A 23,289-nucleotide genomic window follows, 5' to 3' on the forward strand; every position below is an offset into this window, starting at 1 on the left:
GTTATCCTACGAACCCCAAATAAGGTAATGATCGTGCACGTGTTCTTCCGTACATGACATCATAATCGAAAAGTGACGTTTGGGAAACGTTTGAAGGAAGATCTAGCAAAAATCCAAAATGGCAGCAGTCGCCGGTAAAGGAGAGTACGGAGATGTGATAATTTCCTTAGAAAACTGTATTTTAAGCCCAGAACACATAGAAAATACACCTTCAATTAAAGATGGATTAGATAGAGAAGTAGAAATTGATTTGCGAATCGTCAGTTGCGAGTATATTCAAATGGCGGGCATCTTGCTCAAACTTCCTCAGGTAAGTTGATTCTGGTTTTCGTTGTTTAAAACTTTCCTGTATTGTGAATGTTTAGCTGAATATGTTTGCTTTGGAACCTTCAGGTAGCTATGGCTACAGCGCAAGTGTTGTTTCAACGCTTTTACTACAGTAAGTCGCTTGTTAAACACGATGCTGAGGTAAGCACATCTCTGCAAATAATAATTCAACAAGAAAGTAAGACATTTTAGCTTAACTTTTTTATACCCTTTCATTTTTCCTTTACTTCCGGTCTAAAGGTTTGGACACAGAACCTCCTTTTTGGCTTTTAACCAATTAAGGTTTTGTAAAACTTTGTAAATGTATTTTTCTCTTCTTTGTTGTACAAAAATGTCAAATTATTCGCAAAGTTAAAGCTGCTTTATAATGAGCGTGCATTCAAGCACGTGGAAAATGTGTTCTTTTTAGTTTAAATTGCTAAATGCTTTCATTTTTCTCCCTCAAAACAGTTTTGCTTCATATTTTCGGTCCATACAGTGTATTTTAGCCAATTTATTCAGTTATTGAATTACCCTCTTCCCGTAAATTGCATTTCAGATTTATGCTATGGCGAGCATTTTTCTTGCTGCAAAAATCGAGGAATACCCAAGAAGAATTCGGGATGTGATTAACGTCTTTCATCATATTAAACAGAAAAGAAACGGAAGGTAAATATTTGAACTTTAGTTTGCAATGAGATGAAACTTAAAAGTTCTCTTTGAAGAAGTGCAGTTTCTTGCTGCTGCCCTTTTATGGAACTTCAAGAGTACAAACTCTTCAAAATTTCCAGGACTAAATGGTTCGGCGAATTGGTAAACTAAACCAAAGGCTGAAACAGTTTGTTCTTAGACTTAATCTTAGTCTGTGCCACAGAAGGAAAGTAAACATCTGTTTAAGTCCATCTGCAAAACAGCACTGAAATCCTTGTTCTTGTTTCCCACCGTTGCACCAGGATTTGAGTATGCACCATGATTCGCCAGTTAAAAATCCCATCATCGATGTGCCAATCAGGTTGATGATATGAAACACATTTCCCGGCATTTCTAAGTATTTTAATGTCATTCAATTAAACCAGCAGTAATTTCATAAGAGCAAAATTTGCAAGATTGAAATACCGGAAAATGTTTGGCTGGGAAATTAGTTGAAATATTTAACCAACGAACATTAACTTTGAAGTGTCATTGTGTTAGTGAAATAAAATTTAACCCCTTGTGACAAAGTCAAAAAAACTGCTTGTCAAAGTGAAGTAACTTGGAATTATAAAGAGATTTTCTTGTCAACAAGATGTCTATTAGTTTTAAGGTATGTACAAGGAGCAAGGTTTTAGCCAGAAGGGTGCCCATCTCTCCTATGGATGACCATTTTTGGAAGAAATTCAAGGGAAATTCACTTAATCTCATGATTTTAAGGGAAAACATACCTTCTGGACGGTCAGTTTTCAATGTCTGGCTAAAAGCCTGTCAAGGAAAGTATCTCTGCTAAGACATATTTGTACCAGCTTTAGTTAAGACACTGGCCAATTTCTGTGATTACTCTGATTAGGGAAAAATTGCAAAATATGGTCCATGGTTTTCCGCGAAATTTAATATTCGTGAAGTTAAGGGAGAATAAGGTACAAAACCTTATTGGTAGTCGTGTTGGGTTGACTTATGGAACTGAGTTATAACTTTTTAACCTGTTAATGTTGGGGTAGGGAGAAGGAAGTTGTCTGACAGTGACAAAATAGAATGTTAACAGAGAGGCTGTTAAGTTGCCAGGTAGATACAACTAGTAGGCAGGGAATCAAACAGCTGGCATTTTTTTGGTTCTGTTTATCTTCTAACTTCCCACAATAGTAGCCAGGGGTCACATTCATATTAGCCAGAAGAATTCCTTAGCCCCCCAATCCTAAATGATAGCCCTGTAATTATATAGGCCCTTTGCAGCCATTTACTTGGTACAAAACCGCCATGCTGGAGAGCGAAAGGTGCACTGGAACAAGTCAAACAAAGGAAATTACCATTTAAAATTATGTATGCCTTTTTTTTGTGTTGTCTCAGTATGACTTTTGCTCTCCAGCATGGCGGTTTTGTACCTCGTGAATGGCTAGCTGCAAAGGGCCTATTGGGACAGATTTGCCTCCAAATGTGTATTGCATGAATTGGAAATAGTCCTCTTAGGAGAGGACATGAACTTACAGTCAAACCTCTTTAACACGGACACCAAAGGGTCAGAATCCGCTTTACAGAGGTGTCTGTATTATAGAGGTAGGGAATGTATGTTTTTTGGCATTTCTGGGACCACACGAACTGTCCGCAGTAGAGAGGTGTTCGTATTATAGAGGTGTCCTTAAGGAGAGGTTAGACTGCACTGGCAATGAATGGTCTGTAAAAAAGCCACGTGCTTGGACAGCTAAATAGTTCATTGTGCAGTGACTTCTAACTGACATGTTCACTTCTTGTTACTGTTTGTTACGTGCTATAAGTGCTGTATAGCATGTAAGGTTGGCTCAGTAGCCACAGGCAAAATTAAAACTTTTACAGACACGATTCTGGGACTATTGTTATTTCTTACTGAGATTAAGCACATAAATTTCATAATGAGATTACCATAAGATGAAATTTTAAAAATACCAGTTGTTTTGAAATTATGCAATTTTGTGACAATTCAATAAATTATTGAATGGTTGCATTGTAAAAGTGAGATATTCATGTTTGTATTTTCCCATGTTGTGATTTTCAATGTTTAATACTACCAACTATTAAAAAATATTCATTACTAGTAAAACTCGATCAACCATAAACCACTTATGAATGGATAGAAATAGCAAAGAAATTAATTTGGCTTAACCAATATTAGAAAATTATCATATGTCAAAACAGAGCACGTTTTCTGCAGTATTTTTCTGAGCATAATGTCCTATTTAACCTTTTTAAAAAGCCCTAAGAACAATCAGTATCAAATTCCTCCCAATTACAACCCATGCTTTATAAAACATTTAAAAAAAGAGGGTTAGCAAGTATCAAACCCAGTTCCTTCTTTTCCAAAGGTTACTCATTACTCTGCTTTAATGACAGCGAAGGTACAAGAAAAGAGAACTTGTATTTTGCTACTAAGGGGAAAAGGGTTAATCAGATGGGATTAGTGCAGACCCTTTCAGAAACAAATTGCTGCAAAATAGGTTTACTTTCAAAGTAATAGGAACATGTCTAATGCACTGTTTTGGCATATGAGCTTATAAGAAATTGTAAAAATAATTGTGAAATAATTGCTTTGTGAAGTATGGCATTTTTTCTGACTACCTCCAACTGTGAGAAGCAATAATTTGGTCTGGTTCATAGTGAATGTTCTTTAGTACGAAATGTGGGAATTATTTCTTAGAATGTGGTTTTACGGGAAACTTGTTTCTCGACAAGATATCCTATTTCTTAACTTTCTGAGTGTATTAACGCAGTATTTTGTTGTTTTCATTTTACTTGTTGTGGGCATTGTTTTCTTAAGTTCTCTTTTAAGCGTGCTTTCATATGGAGACTTTTGACAGGTGTTAACCCTTTAAGTCCCAATAGTGACCAACAGCAATTTTCTCCTAACAGTGTCCATACATTGTCAAGAGATGAGGTTGTGAGAATATAAAAAATGATCACAAAAGAGAAAATGCCTTGATGTTTTTTTATTAAATTCTCTCAACTAATTCTTAAAGGAAATGTATGGAGATCAGTTTGGAGAATTTGTATGTGGATACTGGGGCTTAAAGGGTTAAGTCAGGTCAGCAACTGCCCTAAGCGTGCAAATATACACAGGCCATGTTTGTCCTAGCTACTTTGCGTGGTACTTCATACATTACTTACACTGAGTGCCATCTACCCTCTCAAGTTTCATTTACGACGTGATATTCTTTTCAGGAATCAGTGGAATGTAGAACATTTAATTGACTTGATTTTTTTCTTTCTCTCTCCGTGCTGTCTTGCTAACTCCAGCAGTCTACTACCTCCTTACCAACCAATGCACCAATCCTCCGTGTTGCTCTAAACCAGCTCTGATTGGACTGGTGTAACCATGGCAACATTGGACGCAAGTGGTGCTTCTCCCATTGGTCAACTGTCTCCGTTAACTGAAGACAAGCTGGGCTCATGAAACAGTAAATCTTATTACAATTTGTTTATAATTTGGTAAGAATATATCTTCCAGGTAGTCAAAAATTGACAGCTGTTTGTAGTTTGTAAGAACATTCACAAAAAATGCTCCATTGGTAGTTATATAAATGCAAGGTTAAACTTATATAATTTATATTTCACAAGTTCACCTCAACATGGTCTTCTGTTTCTTTTTGTAAGAATAAAGCATGTTTGAGCTTTTACATAGTGACACTGTCGTACAGTTAACTAACATCAAGAGTAATTTTTTTACACAAAATTTTGGAGTTGATGAAACAGAACAAACAAAAAGATGATGGAAAACAATGATGTTTAGGTGTGGCATGTGTTTTGAGATGTCAAGTTGCTCAGAAGGAAGTTACAGACACAGTTATATTTTGTTGTAAACTGCATATTGTTCAAAGAAATATAAATAGAAGTTGAAGAATTTCTGTGCTCTAAAACCTTAACTAGTACAAAGTTAGTGATGTCAAGAACTGCAACTGTGTCTTTTGGAAGTTGTTGCTGTTCTCAGAGTTATCCCATTTGAGGGACTGGTGTAATTGTGCCAAAAGCAAGAGGACAAAAGAGGGACGGATCTGCAAGTCTTCCATGGACAAAATGTGTAAACAACCTTAGAGAACTGGTGTGAAGTAAATGGTGGATGTGATCTATACCATGTGAGGCTGATGAAGGCCATGGATCCATGGTTGGAGGAGACTGATGCAAAATTGTTAATTATCACCATTTGGGAAAGCTCACTCCTGGCTGTGACATGTACAATTGCAAGTTATAAATGGGGCTGCAAGATTGGAAAAGAAGAATTTGTGTGTGAACACCTTTGACACTCTAATAATGTTACAAAGATCAAGGAGTTTCCTTGCAAGATACCAGTAAGGTGAGACATTGTTTATGTATAGTTATTACCTTTAAAGGTATGCTAAAACAGGCAACAAAAATGAGCAACTTCTTTTGCAACATTGCAGCAAAAGAAGTTGAATAGCGATGTTGCGCAGTTTACCACCCACGTTCAAACCTGTTAACAACCTGATTTGTTACAAAACAGGTTTGATGTGTGTGGTTAAATGTGCCATATCGCTATTCAACTCATTTTGCAGCAATGTTTTGTGTTGCCCATTTTACTGTACCTTAAGCCCTTTGTATTTTTATGGTGCAAACGCAAGTAAAAGCAACATTCAATGCGGTTTTAAAAATCATAACCACTTTCAGGACAAAATGCTCTTATTACTGCGATTGCATATGTTGCTCTTTCTTAATTTGCAGCATGGCAGAAATCCAGCTTAGCAGCAAGATTACAGTAATAATTTTAATAATAATAGTGTAATATAATAGTACATTGTTATTTGTATTATTTTATCCTCCTTTACCAAGGCTGGAGGGGGGTCATGTAGACCATCTGAGGAGTCACCAAGACCATGTGCTAAGTTTTTCGTTATATTTAACTTAAAACCTACATGTCATCTGCGGGTCAGGAAGCCTTCTTTGTCGGGTCATAGACCTGAGACGCCTCCTCTCTTATCTGGAACACTGAGCCCAGGGTGCCCAGCGTATGATTTGTATGAAAAAAGTAACATTTCTCAGTTGACCAAGGCCAAAAGTTAGGTGCCAGGGGTCCCCGGGGGTTTCTAGAGCACAGCCTTGTTTACGATACAACACATCACTACAAAAGGTTTAATGGGTATTGGTAAATCAAGGGAAATATTCCATTCTGGCCCAAGTCATCTGTTGTTTGTTGCTGGTGAGAGGTGTAATTCTGCATTCTAAAGGTCAAAGTGAGCCCTGTGTTACTTAATATTAATGAAGGGTTTTGTCACTAATTTTCTCTGTGACCATGTCCTTTGTCAAAGCCAATTTGTGATACAACTTTTAAAATTAGCCTTTGACATCACCTTTTTCATGTAAATTAAGCCTACAAGTGACTTGTGATTGTCATTTGCAACAGAACAGTTGTAATTGAACTGTTTTAATTGACTAAAATTGTGGTTACATTGAAACAATAACAGAAGAAATATTTGGTTTCAGGAGGTGTTTGTAAGTGGCAGTTTAATTGTGTGCTGCTTCCTGCTTAGCATTTGTAATATGATCACCATGATTTTGCACATCATGTTCTCCCAGTGCTGGTCAGCAGAGTTCATAAGGTGCCTTTGTTCAAGGCAGGCAGGTTCATTGCTGACAATATGTCTTCAACCATGTGTCACCCTTGTGAAAAAAACAGCCTTTACATTACTCTACTGTTACCTAAGTTGAACCTGCTGTCAAGGCATATTGCTTTGTTTGACCATTTGTTCAAATCTAACATACATTTCCACTAAACAATGTGTTTATTTCAAACTGTTTGGTAAGCGTTGTCTCTTTGAGATGGAGCCAAGAGTCGAGTCACTCAGCACAAAAAGAGATACCAAGTATCAAAGATGGTTTTTAGGTTTTGTGGTGATGTGATCCATTTTCTAATCTAATTTGCCATTACTTTGATCTCCTCCTTTTTTAGGGGGAGGGGATTGTAAAACACTCTAAGCAAAACCTCAAATTTTGACTGATAATTATGACAAGCAACCTATCAGCTGTTTTTTTTTTGTTTTTTGTTTTGCCTTGTTGCACTTCAAATTTGTAAAGAATACTTTTTACAATATATAACAATATTCTCACCTCTTAACGCTCTGTTGGGCACAAGTCCTCCAGACTTCTTTTCGCACAAGCTCTTGCTTTATCCCTGGCTTGTTGCAACGGTATAAAATGGAGACTTTTGCAAAATGGAGAGCATCTAGGGGGAAAGTTGGAATAAATGATGAGGGGGAGAGGAGGGAGTGCCTGTTGAATTTGTTTTCAAAGGCTCATTCCATCCACTTTGTCAGATTGTAATCTGACCTCAGTTAGGGTCTTGAAAGTTGTCAATCAAGACAAGGTGACAGACTTGCCTTTATTTTACTATGTTTGTATTTTATTTCTGTTTGAAGCCAATTAATAATTATTGTAGAAGAGAGATTGCACCACAAAACGATTGTTTTTCTGTTTTTTTTGCGAATAAGGTAATGCATTCACCATAAAAATTATTGCTTTCTCAATACGTTTCAGATGAACTGACATATAATCTCTTCCTGTCATATTTTTGGTCATGGATGTTAGAGTGTTGACAACAACTGTCAGAATATACAGGGTGTCCCAAAAGTTTGTTCCTCTACGTTATGAGTTTGTATTTTGGTATGATTGGACTTGGTTATGGTAAGCAAATCATTTAAACAAAAGTTGTGTCTTTCAATCTAATTCACTATTTTCATACTTGTTGTGCCATCTTTTGACTTGAATATTCGATTTGAGTACTTCCGCGCCAAAGGTACATGTGCGCGAGGATTTAGTATATACTTTTGGGACACCCTGTACTAGTCATAGGGTGTACCAGAAAAAACTTTTATTTAAAAGTTTTTAAGGTGTTCTCCCTATACCCTCCCCCCCCCCCCCTCCTTGTTATCCACACTTTTCTTTGTGCTGTCCCCACTATCAATATTCCTGAAGCAAGCTACTTGATCCCATGACCCTGATCCAGCCTTTTCTCTTTCCTTTGCTATTGTCCTGTGCCACATTATCCTAGGGTGCTTAACTTTTCACTTTCCATCTGGCGTCCGCTGTGACACAGTGGCGTCCTCTTTGCATTTTATAGACGGCACATTTCCAAGCCGCTTTCAGCATCCCCTCTTCACTGCTATACTATAACTTGTTCAACTCATCATTAGACACCACATACAGCCAGTAGGTACTCATAATCCTCTTGAGGCACTTGCATTGGAACAACTCCATCCTTATGTCTTGCAAAATCATGTGCAGAAATTTGGAAGTCTCCCGTTGTTGATCTTGATATTATGGGCCAAGATGGTCACTAAGGGCTGGGGGCCAGGGACTACTATTAACAGGAATTCTGACTATTTTCATAGGAGGTAAAAGAAGAGTGAAGCAAAAGAACTTTCTTGCTGTTAAATTCTCTGCCTACAATTTCACTTTCCCTGCAGCTAAAAATGATAGTGAAAGCCCTGTGACCTACAGGTTTTGCCCCATTTTTTAGGCAAAACTGAAGACAAAAAAAATTTTTTTGGAGTGCCCCCTTATCCCAAGGTCTGGATCTGGCACTTATCATAATATTGTTATTTCAGTGTGTATCAAGGTGAACTGCTCGACCAAAAACTACTGACTGAAGTCTGTTAGATCAGCAATGACCCAGATGAAAATGAGAGAGCTTTACTTTTCATTTATTCCTCCTGCATATACTTCAGTCTGTTACACTATTAATTACAGTTTACAGTAATGCCGACCTTAAACACTGGCACCCAGAATGAAAACGAAGATGGTCAGAAGTGAATTGACACATACATGTGTTATTGCACATGCCTTGGGGCTTGTCTTCCTCCAGAGGATTTCATGGGAAACAAAACACAAAAAATATTTTATTCTTGCTGGAATGAAAGTTCCCTCATATGTAGAGCTCTGTTGACTTTAGGAGACTTCAGGAATTGGAAGATAATTCGGAAGTATGTTTGTGAACACTAAACTTGGAAAGACATTCTGCATCATCTACTAAATTTGACGGGGTCAAACGAGAAACAATTGCAGGGAAAATCAAGACTTTTTTACCTGTTGAAGTCATGAAGACTAAAAACCTCTTCATCATCGAACAAGTCTTCAGCATAGCACCTTAGAATGAATTCACTAATTTCTTTAAACAATGTGATCCTCTAAACTTTGTCTTTGTTGTAGCATAGTTATTAGAGGAGACTGGTTATGAAAGACAACAAACATCAAACATAAAAACAACAGTGCTGCAGTTTATGTTGGAAGCTCCCTGAAGGTGCACAATCCTTTGTTTTCTGTCAGGTTCACAAAAACATGAAACAAAGGAGTCTGGTGGGATTCATAACCATTCCAGTTTATTAACTATGGTTCTAGACTATAAACCCACGCTTAAAGTTATATTTTTTGTGCCAAAAGTAAAGTTTTATCTCGTCTCACCCTAGTCTGTTGGGGACTCATATGTCAATTTTTCTGTGTTTTTTGTCTTAGATGAATCTTCTTAAGGTCCCTCATATCTTTTGTATGAACTGCATCTTTATGCTTCAATCTTTCTAGTTTCTTCATAATCAGGGGGGTGATTCATCTTAACTAGGACAAAAGGTACTTAAGGATACTAAGTTTTCATTTCATTTTAGTTTTGACATAAAGCTGTGGTATTCATAAAAATTGCCAGCAGTGGGCGGAAGTTTAAGTTTAAGTATTAAACATTCAAAAACTCATTAATAGGTCATAAAGAAAAAACAAAAGAAATTCATGTTTACGGCTGAACTTTATGTCCAAATATTAGTGCAAGAATGAGTTGATCTATATCAGAGATTTTGAAGCTGTTAAAAAAAAATTCAGTCACGTATTATCAGGTTTAATAACTCCCGGCTTCTCCTCGACTATTCTAACCTGATATTACACTCCTGTTTGTTTTTTGAACAATACATATAAATGTAATGCACTATAAAGATAACTGAATTAAGTCTGGGCTATAATTATGTTGGGGCCTATTATCACATCTTTTGAGGTCGTTGCTAAGGAAAGTCTCCAAGGTGTAACTTAAAATTACAGCAAGAATATTATGAGACAAAATTTAAACAGTGTTCCCTAAGTGACTGCTTTATTCTGCTTGTGTGTCATCAGAACAAGCTTAATGTCGCATGACCCAGCACTATGTGATATCTTAATGCATAGTGCCTCTGGCTTAAGTGGCCAGTAAAGTTATAAGCTATCTATTCTATGGTAAGGTTGTCTAGAACTGATGATCAGGTCACTGACTAATTTGTTAAGTCGGCTACTTACTTTGAAAGTCTTTAGATTGTAACACTGGCAGTCATCCAAAGTTTCTTCTTTAAAAATATGAGGGGGAAAAACTTCTCTTAAGTCCTGTTTAACTTTTTATACCACATAAATAAAGAAAAGTAAGTTCTGTCTTTATATTGGCAGAAATAATAGCCACTATGCTTGAATTTTTTTTAGTACCAGATGACAGATCACCTGTTGTAACAATGAGGCTTTCAATAACTTTGCCTGAGAATAACAGGTTTTTTGGTTGGCTTTGCAACTACGTGCTTTTATTGCATCTGAAACTTTGGAAAACTCTTGCACCCTGTCCTTGATCATTATTGGTATTGAAATGTGGAGTTTTGTTATGATTTCAATTATTGTGCTAGTGGAAGGATTGTGATGATGATTGTTATAAAGTTAACTCTTTTTAATTTATTCATTTAATATAGCCACTTCTTTTGGAATAAGAACATGTGCTTTCACTTATATGAATGTCCAGTGAGAAACACAAACATTCTGTAGTTGGCAAGCATTTCATTTTTATGGTGTTAAGCAGGTAAACCTTGATTCAAACTTCAAAATCCTCAAGAAATGCCAAGGAAATCTTTGAAATGTTAAAATAATTGTAAGAGCTAAATGACCTACATTCAACAATCAAGCCGATTCGATGACAGCAAAACTCTATTTAATTGACATTTTCCCATTTTCATTACACACCTTAACCTCATAACTTACAGTGAGATGATTTGTCACTCAAAAGTGTGAAATTGTAGAGAAAATCCTAGAATGTTACCATTTAAATGAAACCTTTGACTGAACTTTTATGAAGTACTATTATTACTATTATTATCTTAGGATTTTACATTCTTTCTTTGGTTATTATGAGCAGTTAAAAGGTTTGATTCCGATGCTGCACCCTTATATGACAGTGAGTAGGGCATCTGACTTCAGGGCACGAAATTGTGCCTGATACAATCGCCAGTGCGTCTAAGTTTACCATGCTGGCGACCAAGATTCAAAAGTTAGTTGCCACGTTGGCAACCAGAACTCATCAGGTTCTGTACATCCTACTCTTATGTATTGTGCGATTAAATAAAGCTTGAAGGTAGATGAATCGGTATGAACGACTAATTGTCATAAACTCTACAAAGTGAACATGTCAAGGTCCTCCATCTGTAATTTTCCAAAAGTTACGTTTTATTTTTTGGATTAAAATATCCCTTTTGTTAAAACAGCGTGTTGCGGGCGCACAATATTCCGTACTTTTCTGATTCCACATGCTGTCACTTAGCTTTATTATGAAGTGAATTCCAGTGTTTCAGTTGTTGGCAGAAATTGCAGTTAGTGTTGTTTAATGTTGGTAAGGTACATTTAATGCTGGAACACTAAATACATTAAGCAATGGCTTGGAAATAAAATGACATTAAATATAGTTCAGATAACTCAGGTAGATGCTGAAACAAACAAAAAAGGATCTGTTTATTTCATTCTGGCAGTTGCTGGAAAAATGCAACTTGTTACTATTAATTTTTGTAGTTGTTGTAAAGTAGTGTTCCACTACATTTGTTTACCAAGGAGCCTCTGACTTGGATATGTTTGTATGATTACTCATACTGATCAAGTTGTTACGTGCTGTGACGTTTTCATCCTTGGCTACTAAATGAATTAGATTTGAGACATAAAAGAACTACTGCAAATATATTGAAATATTTATGGAGATTTGATGAGTTAATATTGACGAAAGGGACATGTCTTGTTTTTTGGATTGTGCTGGCAGGTCGCATTATGTAGTCCAGTAATTTGTATAGTTCATATTAGAAACAATATTTTGGGGAATGGTCAACTTTAAGTTTCTTGAAATTCAGTTTGAAAGATTTTTATGATTTTAAGCTGACTTCCAGGCATACATCTATACACCTGTATGTGTCTGATATTACAGTGCACACGTAATATATGCCAGTCTTTGAGATAAGTGGACATCCATGATCACAAATTGGATGGTCTGTGATGGAAAACAGAATAAATCCAACAAATGATAAACTTACTATAAATGTATCAGGAGTTGGCAGTTTTGTTGTACTGTTTAACTGTTATCAGACCTTTAGAATTTCCAGGTCCATGAAGGTTGAAGCCCAGATAGCTACAATCCTGGTTACTGTAATCAGAGCATTTAAGTTGTCATGGTAATTAGCCTTGGATTAGTGTCAATCATCCTCAGAACATTTTGGCTATATTGTAAATATGTCCTCCACACCTCAGTTAGTTTATAAGCTATTTGTGGGTGGAAAAAATCATGAAATCAGTTGAATTTTGAATTTGTTATTGTCGTTGCTGGCTATAAACGGAAGAATCTGTCAACTTTCTCTTGAACCACTACCAATCTTCACTTTCCGTTTAGGTTTACAGGGAACAAAAAGCAGCCACTGTTGGTTTCTGCGGAGTATAGTGTCTTGTGTACAAAATAGCCTGGTCCCTGACGGCTATTTTTCTGTAACAAACTTCTTTCCAGACATTTTCCTGTTTCCTTGAAATGTGATTGGTCATAAAGGCCTCTTCCGTTCTGAGATATTTTTAAGTCGAGAAAGCCTATTAAACCTAGAAGTTGCTTCAAAAAGTCAGTTTATTCAGGAACTAGACTTGCTATTTTCTGTAACATGACTAGGCATGTTACTCTTTTCCCTTCCTTTTCTTGCCCGGGCGCCATTCATACTGAGAAGAATAAAAGCAGGAGTACAGTTGTAGGCTAGTAATGTTAAATAAATGCTTGCCCTTGCTTAACCACCCCCCTCCCCCCCAAAAAAGCTCATTAGTTGATCTTAGCCTTCCCACTTTTTCTTTTTCGTTTTTCACTTGCCCATTCAGCCTTATCTATTTTTATCCTTTTTAATGATCATTTTCTATGTTGTAAAGAAATAATGTGCTTTGTTAAATTGTCTTGCCGATGCCAGTATTATACTCATTAGTTAAGTTATATGTTTAATGGTGGTCATTTTTATAAGCCTTTTTGGCTTCCGTGGGCTTCCTGGATTCATCGTTTTTTAATTTTGTTTACATATTAAATTTAAATGGCAAAATGATAAAAAATAAATGAATAAAAATAATAATTGACACTTATATAGTGCAATTTCTATAAAAATGCCCAATTGTACTTTACAGAAGTTCTCACCTTGAACCTTGATGGTCATGGGGGAGGCAAACAGGAATTGTAGAAGCAAAATCCTTGGAAAGTATTTGTTGTATACACACAGTTAAACTCTGCTTACAGACACCTTTATAAGGGATGGTTCATTTACCACCAAGTGTAAAAGTACCAAGCATGTGTGATAAAGTTATCATGATAGTTATTGTGATAGGGCAATACCTACATAAAGTGTTCATGTTAAGGTTTGTTGGTATATTTGATATTAGTTATGACTTTCATAATATGTTGTCCTCTGATTGTTGTTGTTGTTGTTTTTCATCTGTTGCAGGTCATTACAAGGAAGGAAAGAGGGCTTTTGTGGTGCTGTTAGTTTCCTCAGCACAGAGTTCACCTTGAAGCACTGTTCCTTGAGCTTTTGACTTCACATTTTATGGGTGACATTGTTTCATGCCCATTTTGTTTTGCACGGAGCTAGTAGCTGAGTAGTAGGCTTGAGACATACTCTAACTTAAGTAGGCTCTCGGTTCATTAGTTCACAGACATGTAAAATGCTAGCAGCTGGCACAAAATAATGAAAACCAGCAGGACCAAGTTGTTCAAAAGGTGGATAGTGCTTTCCTTAAAAAGTATCCACCGGATAGTGATTTGTCTAGATGCAATATTGTTGAAAAGGTGGATATTACTATGTACCAAATAAAACACTATCCAGGCCCCAGCTGTTCAAAAGTTGGATAGTACTGTCTACTGGATAAATCTCTATCCAGTGGATAGTGCAGTTGGTTTCCCTAATACTTATCCAGTGGATATTGATTTATCCGATGGATACCGATGGATAGTGCTATTAAGTTCTTGAACAACTGGTGCCAGGTAGATAACACAACTGTTTTCCCTAATAACGGTACTTATCCACTAGATAGTCATTCATCTACAGGATAATACTATCCAACTTTTGAATCATTTCCCAAATGAATAACTGGTGCCTGAACACTGTTTTTCATTTAAATACCATTATCTATGCATGCTAAGGTTTAGACTGGGACGTCAGCAACCTTCAGTCATTAGGTGGTATCATGGCTAAGAGCAGACAGACTGTCCTGGGAGCCGCACTGGCATTTGTCATCATTAATGATATCAATAATGTCAAGGAAGTAATGCATCCTCCCCGATCCAGTCTGAAGGCAGAAGCCTCAGATAACATTTTTTTTCTGACAAGCTATGATGTTAATAAATTATACTGACTCAACATTATTTTATTGTGATGGCTTGGCAAGTTTCAAATTGCATTGAACAAGTCTAAACTAAACATAAATTGCCTTTTGTATTAGTATAAAAAGGTACTGGTACCTCTTGAGTGAAGAAAATTTGTTTAGAGGATTTTCATACACAAGAAAATATTTTTGTAAATGGTGACTACACTGGAGCATTTTTGTGGGACGTTCTTACACTGCAGACTACCTGCCCAGCCAAGTGAGGTGACATGTGAGGTTGTCTCTCTGGAGGTAGCAAGGCAATGCGACTGTGTTTTCTTACTGTCGGAGCTTTTCAGGTGAAGATATAATCCATGTATTTACCATGAATATTTTTTCAGGACTGTTCAACCCATGGAATACATGGGCAACAGCTACTTTGTGCTAAAGAACCAAGTCATCAAAGCTGAAAGGAGAATGCTGAAGGTTAGTGGTTGTCATCGTTGCCATGATAAAGCCCTGTTGCTAAGGAAAACTGCCAACGCAGTGTCGTATGTATGACTGGCTGTACACCCTTTTAGTGTAAACAATGTGAAATGTCTCACGTGCCCAAGCATACAAAACATGGAGCCTATTGACAGGTGATACGTGTTACAGCCCTGCGGTAAAACTGCTCTTCTGTTAAGAGAGTCCACGGCAACTGTTATATGATAGCTCAATGTTAAGAAATTGTTTCTTTTTTCAGGAACTTGGCTTTTGCGTCCATGTCAAGCACCCTCACAAGGTACGAGTGTGGTTACCTTTTGTGATGCATATTTTGCTTTCTTGTCAACCCTTTGACCCTTTAAGCCACCCCCAAGATCTACATACAAATTCTCCAGACTGGTCTCCATACATTTCTTTTAAGAATAGTTGAGAGAATGTGGTTTAAGATCAAAGCATTCTCTCTTTGGTAATCAATTTAGCAATTCTCATAACCTTTTACTCTTGATGATCTGTTAATATTGTTAGGAGAAAATTGATGTTGGTCAATCTTCGGACCTACAGGGTTAACTCCTAATGGTGACTAAAGGGAGAATTTTGTTTTGTTAACTCCTCCTACAAAATGCAAAAGTTCTGCCAGAGGTTTTATGCACCATAAGATTTCATCCTCAGATTTAAAAGATGGATAGCTTGCTAGCAAGCAATCCAGGGCAGTCTGGCAGCAGCGCTGTAAAAGGAAGGAGAGCTTGCAACTACCTTCAATTCCCCTGTGGCTCTCCATTGACTGAGCTGTCAGATTTTCGCTAATCAGTACAAAGCAGAAATAAGCGCAAAAGTCAACAAACATTAAAAAACACATGCCAAGGGTAATGACATCATAACCAATGTCATCTCCTCTAATCAGCTTTTTCAATTATGCAGATATGTAAATTACTGAGATGTAGTTGTAAGCTCTCCTTCCAGAGGACAGACAGGGAGCAGTATACAAGATCAAATGCTGCGACTGCCAGGCTTTCATTGGTGAAACCGGCAGAAACCTAAGCACGTGACTGACCGAACACAAACGAGCTACGAAGAATGGTGACGTGAACAATCACATTGCTGAGCACCATTTAATGACGAAACATCAAATTGACTGGGACTCTGCGACATGTATAACGTATTCTACAGACTACTATCAACGTCTTACTTTAGAAAGGTGGTTTACTAACTTAGAACAAACGCCACTGAATCGTAGCCAACAGTTACCAGCGCCGTACACACAACTTATTGATGAGATCAAGCAAAACTAACTACGAGAGAATGACAATTTGACTAACAATAGATGACTGTTTAACTGTGACAATAGACGGATCGAAACGCACCAATTACTGATTACGAGTCTTCATAACCAATAACATCACAGCTTAACTGACAGACGACCAATAACATTACGACGTAATTGACCAATCAAATCAACAACCAGAGTATAACACCATCAACTGATGTGATACAACTCACTTTGACTCTGAAGATGACTACTGCGCAGGTTGTCAAAACGTCAGTCACTGTCAACAAAAACGGTCCTATTCAGGATTACGTTCACCCGGATGATCAAACTCAACCTACTTTTGACTATTATTTGTTATCATCATCATCAATGTATTAAGTTCAAAAATACTTGAAGACAAGTTATTTTTTACATCATAGTAAAATCGCTTTGCAGAGCACAAAATTTAAATTCAAAAACATGCTTTTCCATTTGTCTGCAGATCATTATCATGTACCTTCAAATTCTTGAAAGTCAAACCAACACGCTTTTGGCTCAGCAAGCCTGGTATGTACTAAAACAACATTTGTTGTACTTTACTAATCTGTTGAACAAATGATGGCAACCTTCATTTCCTCTGGAATTAAAGGTTGTAACTCTGTCGGTAAACAAATAATTACAATTTACAGTTTTTACAATTGAATAGCTGTCATTCTTTGTCATTATTATGCCCACTATATCAACTCAGCCGATCAAACAAACTCTTTCTCCTTCCCTTTGTTGTTTTAATCTCTTGTCATTGTATTTTATGCCTTTCATCGGTGGCCTGGGCTGGAAATCTACATTATCTTTGTCCTCTCCGTTAACTGTGAGAGTGCTAGTCCTTATCAACATTCAAGATTTTTAATGGGGTCTTCTTCTTTTGCAATTGTAGGAATTTCATGAATGATAGTTTTAGGACAAACATTTTTGTACGCTACCCTCCAGAGACAATAGCCTGTACATGCATTTTCCTCTCTGCAAGGCAGCTTGGGGTATGTATCAGAATTGATTATCAGGTATAAGTTAAAAATTATAAGCATCACTGCTGTGATTTGCTGTTTTGTTACAAATAATTAAATTTATAATGTTGAAATGGATTAAGGCAATCAAGGAGTAATGTTTTAAGGTGCTAGAATATGACCATCTGTACCGTTTATGGCAGGTTTTCAAAAAGAAAAGGGGAAGCAAATAGACCTTTTTAGCTTTTACGTTTTGTTTTCCCATTTCAGAGCACATGATGGTACCCCACGTGCATCCATGTGCATATGTATGCATAATATATGAAATGACAAAAGAGAACAATCACATGGTCTGAATTGGGAAAACAAAACGTACCAGCTAAATAGGTCTATTCTGGGAATTCTGCATTTGTAGCACGCCCAAAAATCCCCTTCCTCTTCTCTTTTAAATGCCCGCCACGCAGGCTAGACCATCCATGCCAGTTTAGTTCTGTTGTTAACAGTGACCTATTGAGGACTACTCTGGCCTGGGCAGGCATATTAATTTTCACTTACTCAAGTACAATCAAACCTGTATTAAGCAGACCTCTATTAAGTGGTCACTTACCAAAGTCCCAGAAACCATTTCCCTTAATTACGGCAAAACTGACCCATATTATGCCATTACCTTTATTAAGTGGTCGTGGTCACCTTTTCCTAGGTCCCAACAAATTATGTTGTATTGTCTTCACCTCTATAGACCTTTGTCAAGCGGCATCCATTGCTGTGCATAAACAAAGCTTTTTCAATCTCCTGAGACAACACAGCCACTGTGTGACAAAGGTCTATTAAACGGTCACTTTAAGAAGATGTACCATAACAGTGCATAACTGTGTATGGCATCAAGTGGTCTTAACTTTTTTTCTCTTGTTCCAAGAAGAGGTGGAAAAAGTAATGGTCAATTTGTCCTGGGATAGATATTTCACCCTTTGACTACCTTCATTTTCTATAATATTTCTCACGTTTGTCAAACCTGTATTAAACAGTCAACCTGTATTAAGCAGTCAGTAAGCCATTCCCAAAGGGTTACCACTTAATACAGGTTTAACTGTAATTGTGACTACAGTTACAAAACTTGGGGACTTGGCTTTGCATCAAAAAAGTACAATATTACATATTTTATTTAAGTCTTGCTCAACCGTAATATCGACAACACTGATCGAGTATTACGGTAGAAGTTTTGTTATTGAAACAAATTGACCTGCATGTATTAACAATGTGGAACCTTGATGCTAACTCAGTTTCCGTTGTAGATTTGCTTACCCACAAGACCGCCATGGTGGGAGTTGTTTGGGGCCAAAATAGAAGATCTTGAGGTATGTTGTTTTGACAATCATTTATGAATTACATGCACTGTTAGATGTTACATTGTAAGTATTGTACACCAAAAACCTTTTTCTTTATTTCTAAAAAACAACTAATGCTCTTCAAAAGCATAGCCATTAGTGGTGTTGAGTTTTTGTCCAGACTAAAAAATAAGCATAATTTTACATTTTAATATCTCTGAGAGTACTGCTGAGAGTAAAAAGTTGAGGTGTTTGAGAGTTCCAAGCCTCAATTTGTTCACAAATTCGTTTTCCTGATACAACACTGACGATAACAAACCGATGTGTGAATTATTTCCTTTTAAGACCTCGATATCTGTCTGTTGTCATGATCATGTCTTCAAGTTAAATTTCTTAATTGTTTCAATAGTTATCACATTTTGTCTCTGGAGAATCTGAATGTATGCTTTATGTTATCTTAGGGTGCTTTCCATTTGTCAGAGCTGACTGGCCAGACCGTTTCAGTCATAACAAGAATTTCACTTTTAATCAAAACTATCCAGTCAGATCAGTCAGATCCCAAATAGCGTGCACAAAGGAAATGGTGTTCAACAAAAACTCTTGGAAAAAAGCATGTTTCATTGTCAAAATGACTTGTCTAGCTATGGTACCGTCAGCCAGTTCTGACTTTTGGAAGGTGTCCTCAGTAAAAAATTAGTTCATGTACTTTTCTGCGTTAATTGAGTAAACAACAACTTTGTTTTGTTCTACCTGATTTTTTCACAGGAAATTAGCCTGACGCTGTTAAGTTTGTACCTGAGACCAAAGGTGAATATTTAGTTGAACTCTACTGTTTTCGTTCGAAATTAAGGTACACTTTTCTCAAGTCAATGCCACTTCGGTTCTGTGGAATTCACTTTGTTTAGATTTAGTTGCTACTGAGAAAAAATCCAAATAAATTAATCTATTGTTAGCCTCCCAGTTCGGTTTAATGAAGCAGGACTGTTAGTTTTCCTTATTAGTCCTGTAGAGGTTTATCTGTAACTTCGTGAGTACAGTCGAACCTCCACTAACGGCCACCTCTCTACAATTGCCACTTCCTTCTGTCTCCAAGGTGGCCATTGTAGAGAGGTTGAACTGTAATCATTTGTTGTCGGCTGGGATGGAAATTACTTTGTTCTTTTAAATAATATTCCTGATCAGAGAACCCGCTTTTAGGCTGTTTCAAAAGAATGCTGTTTTTAAAACTATTTTGCAGTTCTGCAAGAACCTTAAACCATTACATTCTGAAAGCGTCCAGAATCTAAAATTTCTCTTCAACATTACACCACTTCCTATTCAAACATTTATAGAAGGATCATAAAGGAGGTGACCATCCAAGATAAAATGCCCTTATTGTTGAGTGAATTCCATTCCTCAGCTAAACAGCATCGAGAGGAAAGGTCTCTTGCCTTGAGACATTCAGGGGTAAACTGGGAATAAATATGTCAAATTTGTGAATGCTTTTCCAGTGTTGTGTGTCAACCAATCATATGTCTTGAAGTTGCAAGGTAATGTATAAGTGAATTGAAATTTTTAAATTGTAATGGACAATCTTTAGGAATTCCTTGATTAGTTTATCTTCAAATTCTCGCATATGAATCATAGGTTTTTGATTGATTTTTGTTTTTGTTTTTCTGAGGGCCATGTGTAGATTATAGAGATATTAAGTGCTACCCTCAATAAAAATTGTTATTAGTGGTAGTGGTAGTGGTAGTGGTAGTGGTAGTAATGCATCAGTTTTTTTTATCACAGGCCAACCTAGACACCCTACAGAAATCTGTTGGAGAAATTCGCAAAGAATTGGAGCAGAAAAAGAAAGAAACTAAACAAGATGGTGCTGGCACCGTTGGTAACTGCACTCCTAACCTGTCTCCTGTAGGGGTAACTACAACAACTGCGAGGGACGACTCCCGGTCAGGTATGTACTGTCATCTACTTCATTAAAACTGGATACTTTTTTGACGATTCACGGGGCATTGTCACAGCCACGCGTTCTTTGTGTCGTCACGCAATGCTCCTCTTGTGGGGAGGAACATTGCGTGACGGCACAAAGAACGGCTGTGTTGCAGACTAATTGTCACAGGGATTCTCTCAATCTTTTAGGAGTGATCAGGATCAAAATTCTTCTTGTGATATCAGTGTTTTATAGAACACTTAGGGTGGCGAGAATTAATGACTTGATCACATAAAGTGAATCTAGTTGATTCTTGGACACCCCCTACTACTTTATATGAAACTTGTAGGGACAGCAAATAAAAATTTGAATTATGATAGTAGTGTTTGATGGACATAGGCCATGTTAGAGTTGCCCAAGCCTTTGCTGAAAACTCGGAAGTGGCTTTTTTGTCATTGTTCACTCCCAGTTAATTGGCTTTTTTGCTCATTGATAAAAGCACTGCACCTGTGTCGCAGAGGTCCTACGTCCAAGTGGGTCATGGGTTTTCGCTACTGCTTTAGTTTTGTTCATAACTGCGGTGACCTTTCACGTCTTAAACCTCCCTCCTGCTGTTCAATTATGTAAAATTCATATATTATTCACTTTTATGACAGCTAATGCAGAAAGTCAAGGGGACCTATCAGATCTTGTAGCAAATACATGTGGCCTGATCTATGGGATAAGTTGTACAATTTTGGATCGTGGCAGTTGTGACATAAGATTTTTAACCTTACAGCCACTTTCCTTGTAGCCCGCGTTGCAGGCGTCGAAAGGGGTAGGGGATTGGGAGAAAGAGAAAAGGAAGGAGGATTTGGGAGAGGGTGATCCTTTTTCCCTTTCGCGCTTTTCTCCATCTTCCACTTTCCCTCCCCTTCCCTATTTGCGCCCGCTGCGCAGGCTACCACCCACCCTAAATCAATTACTTTTAACGTCAAATCAGGTTCGAGGCCTTCTTCACCAAGTAAAGTGTCGCCATCATCTGCTACAAACCAGGCTGACGGGAAAAGGAAGAAAAGTTCCTCTAAGGTGGACGAGGATAGGAGGACGAGAGAACGGTAAATAAACTTTGTTTTTCTCTAATTATGATGCAAGCATTATTAACCCTTATGCCCGTGATGTTATTGTTTCCCTTCAGCTGGGGCCAATTCATTGTAGCCGTGTAAACTAGCAACTGGATTTACGTTTTCTTGCGTTGTTTCGTTATTGTCAAGTGGTTGACATGACATGACATGTTCTCTATGCTGTCTTTTGTACATTCCTTTTAGTTTTAATCAGGAGAATTTGTTTAAATAGCGTTACATTATTTTATTTTCATGCCCTTTATTTGATCAGCACTGATCTTTTTACGCGGCCGAGAAATTAGATAATGGAGGCGCTTTAAGACTGTGGAGCTTTCGACTCGTCGTTGTCTGGTTATGGATTTGCATGTTTAGAGTACGTTTTTAATTTATTTCTGCTTAATCTGCAGGGAAAGGCGCCGCAGTCATTCCCCGGTCAATCGCCGCTCTCGGAGCCGTTCGGAAAGTCCAACACGTAGTCGCTCTCGTAGCCGTTCGAGAAGTTACAGCATATCAATCAGTCCCGATAATCCCAGTAGGAGTGACTCTTACAGCAGCGACGAAAGCCCAGAGAGGCAAAAAGTGACTGGGAAGAGTAAACGACCACGGAGCCCTGCCCGAGGAAGGGACGACGAAAAACGCTCTCGGCCTCGGAAGTACGACGGAGAGTACGTTCGGAAAAAGGGGAGAACCGACGGAAGTGTGAACAGTTATAAAAAGGACAAAGTGCGGGAACGAAGTAGGTCGCCGTTGTCTCGGAGCCGGAGTAGATCTCGGAGCAGAAGCCGAAGCCCGACAAGACTCAAACGGCATCGTGGAAAATACGAGCGGGAAACGAAGAAACGAGACGACAGACATCGCGATAGGAATGGAGTGGACTATCGGTCGTCCAGGGACAAGGGACGTGATCACGGAAGGCACCGAAGATAACGCTAGTGAAATTTTTGTAATTTTCTGTACATAAACTTCCCGGGTGGAAGAACTAATTCAAATAGCAAATTACAGCAAGTGCTTGTTTGAAAAACGCCTCATCTATATGTCCATTGTATTATGTGTGATATGTTGCGTTTTGTAAGAGTTCATTTATAAGCTTCTCAGCCGCTTACCTTGTACAAGGCGTCAAGGCTATTAATCCGTTTATTAAAGAAAGCTACTGCTTTGTAAAATTCCTTTGTTGAATGTATTGTGTTCAGCTTTTATCGTACCTTTTTTTAGAGTGAAACTTATCAAAGTCACTTGCTTTATAGCTTGTACACAGACGTTGTTTTATTTTTGTTGTCGCGATTCGATAATCGGTGAGCACGAGAGGAAGAAAAATAAAGAACGTCTATTAAATTTTTCTTCTTCCCCCACCCCTATCCCCGTGTGCTAGGGGTCAATAAATCCCCTGCGGTTTTTATTTTTATCATGCCCACTCTACGGACTTGAGAAAATAGGGGTCTGTGAACAGGCTACGTGCTTTGCCCCTTACACCTGATAGGCCCCAAGAAAGACCCCCCCCCCCCCACCGGCGTCTTTTAAGCCCCAACCCCTGATATATGATAAGAGCAACATGTATTAGCGATATTTACTGACGAACTGAGAGATGTCATAACTTAATCTTCACGTTCGGTATTTA

At 37.7% G+C, this 23,289-nt stretch overlaps 1 protein-coding gene across 3 annotated transcripts; it reads left to right on the forward strand.

Annotated features, from left to right (window-relative positions):
- The first annotated feature begins 86 nt into the window (after positions 1 to 86).
- On the forward strand, positions 87 to 22,924 carry LOC140947978 (cyclin-L2-like). 3 transcript variants are annotated; one of them, XM_073397212.1, is made up of 12 exons: positions 87 to 310; positions 394 to 468; positions 866 to 975; positions 15,000 to 15,084; positions 15,344 to 15,382; positions 16,833 to 16,897; positions 17,265 to 17,364; positions 18,624 to 18,686; positions 19,422 to 19,463; positions 20,430 to 20,595; positions 21,554 to 21,668; positions 22,082 to 22,924. In XM_073397212.1, the coding sequence occupies exons 1-12, from the start codon at positions 119 to 121 to the stop codon at positions 22,599 to 22,601; spliced, it is 1,572 nt and encodes a 523-aa protein (XP_073253313.1). In that variant the 5' UTR covers positions 87 to 118; the 3' UTR covers positions 22,602 to 22,924. The 3 variants fall into 3 exon arrangements, with proteins under 3 accessions (XP_073253313.1, XP_073253318.1, XP_073253324.1); XM_073397217.1 differs by lacking the exon at positions 19,422 to 19,463; XM_073397223.1 differs by lacking the exon at positions 394 to 468.
- The last annotated feature ends 365 nt before the right edge of the window (positions 22,925 to 23,289 follow it).

This window comes from Porites lutea, chromosome 1 (genome assembly GCF_958299795.1).
Source record: "Porites lutea chromosome 1, jaPorLute2.1, whole genome shotgun sequence".
NCBI lineage: Eukaryota > Metazoa > Cnidaria > Anthozoa > Scleractinia > Poritidae > Porites > Porites lutea.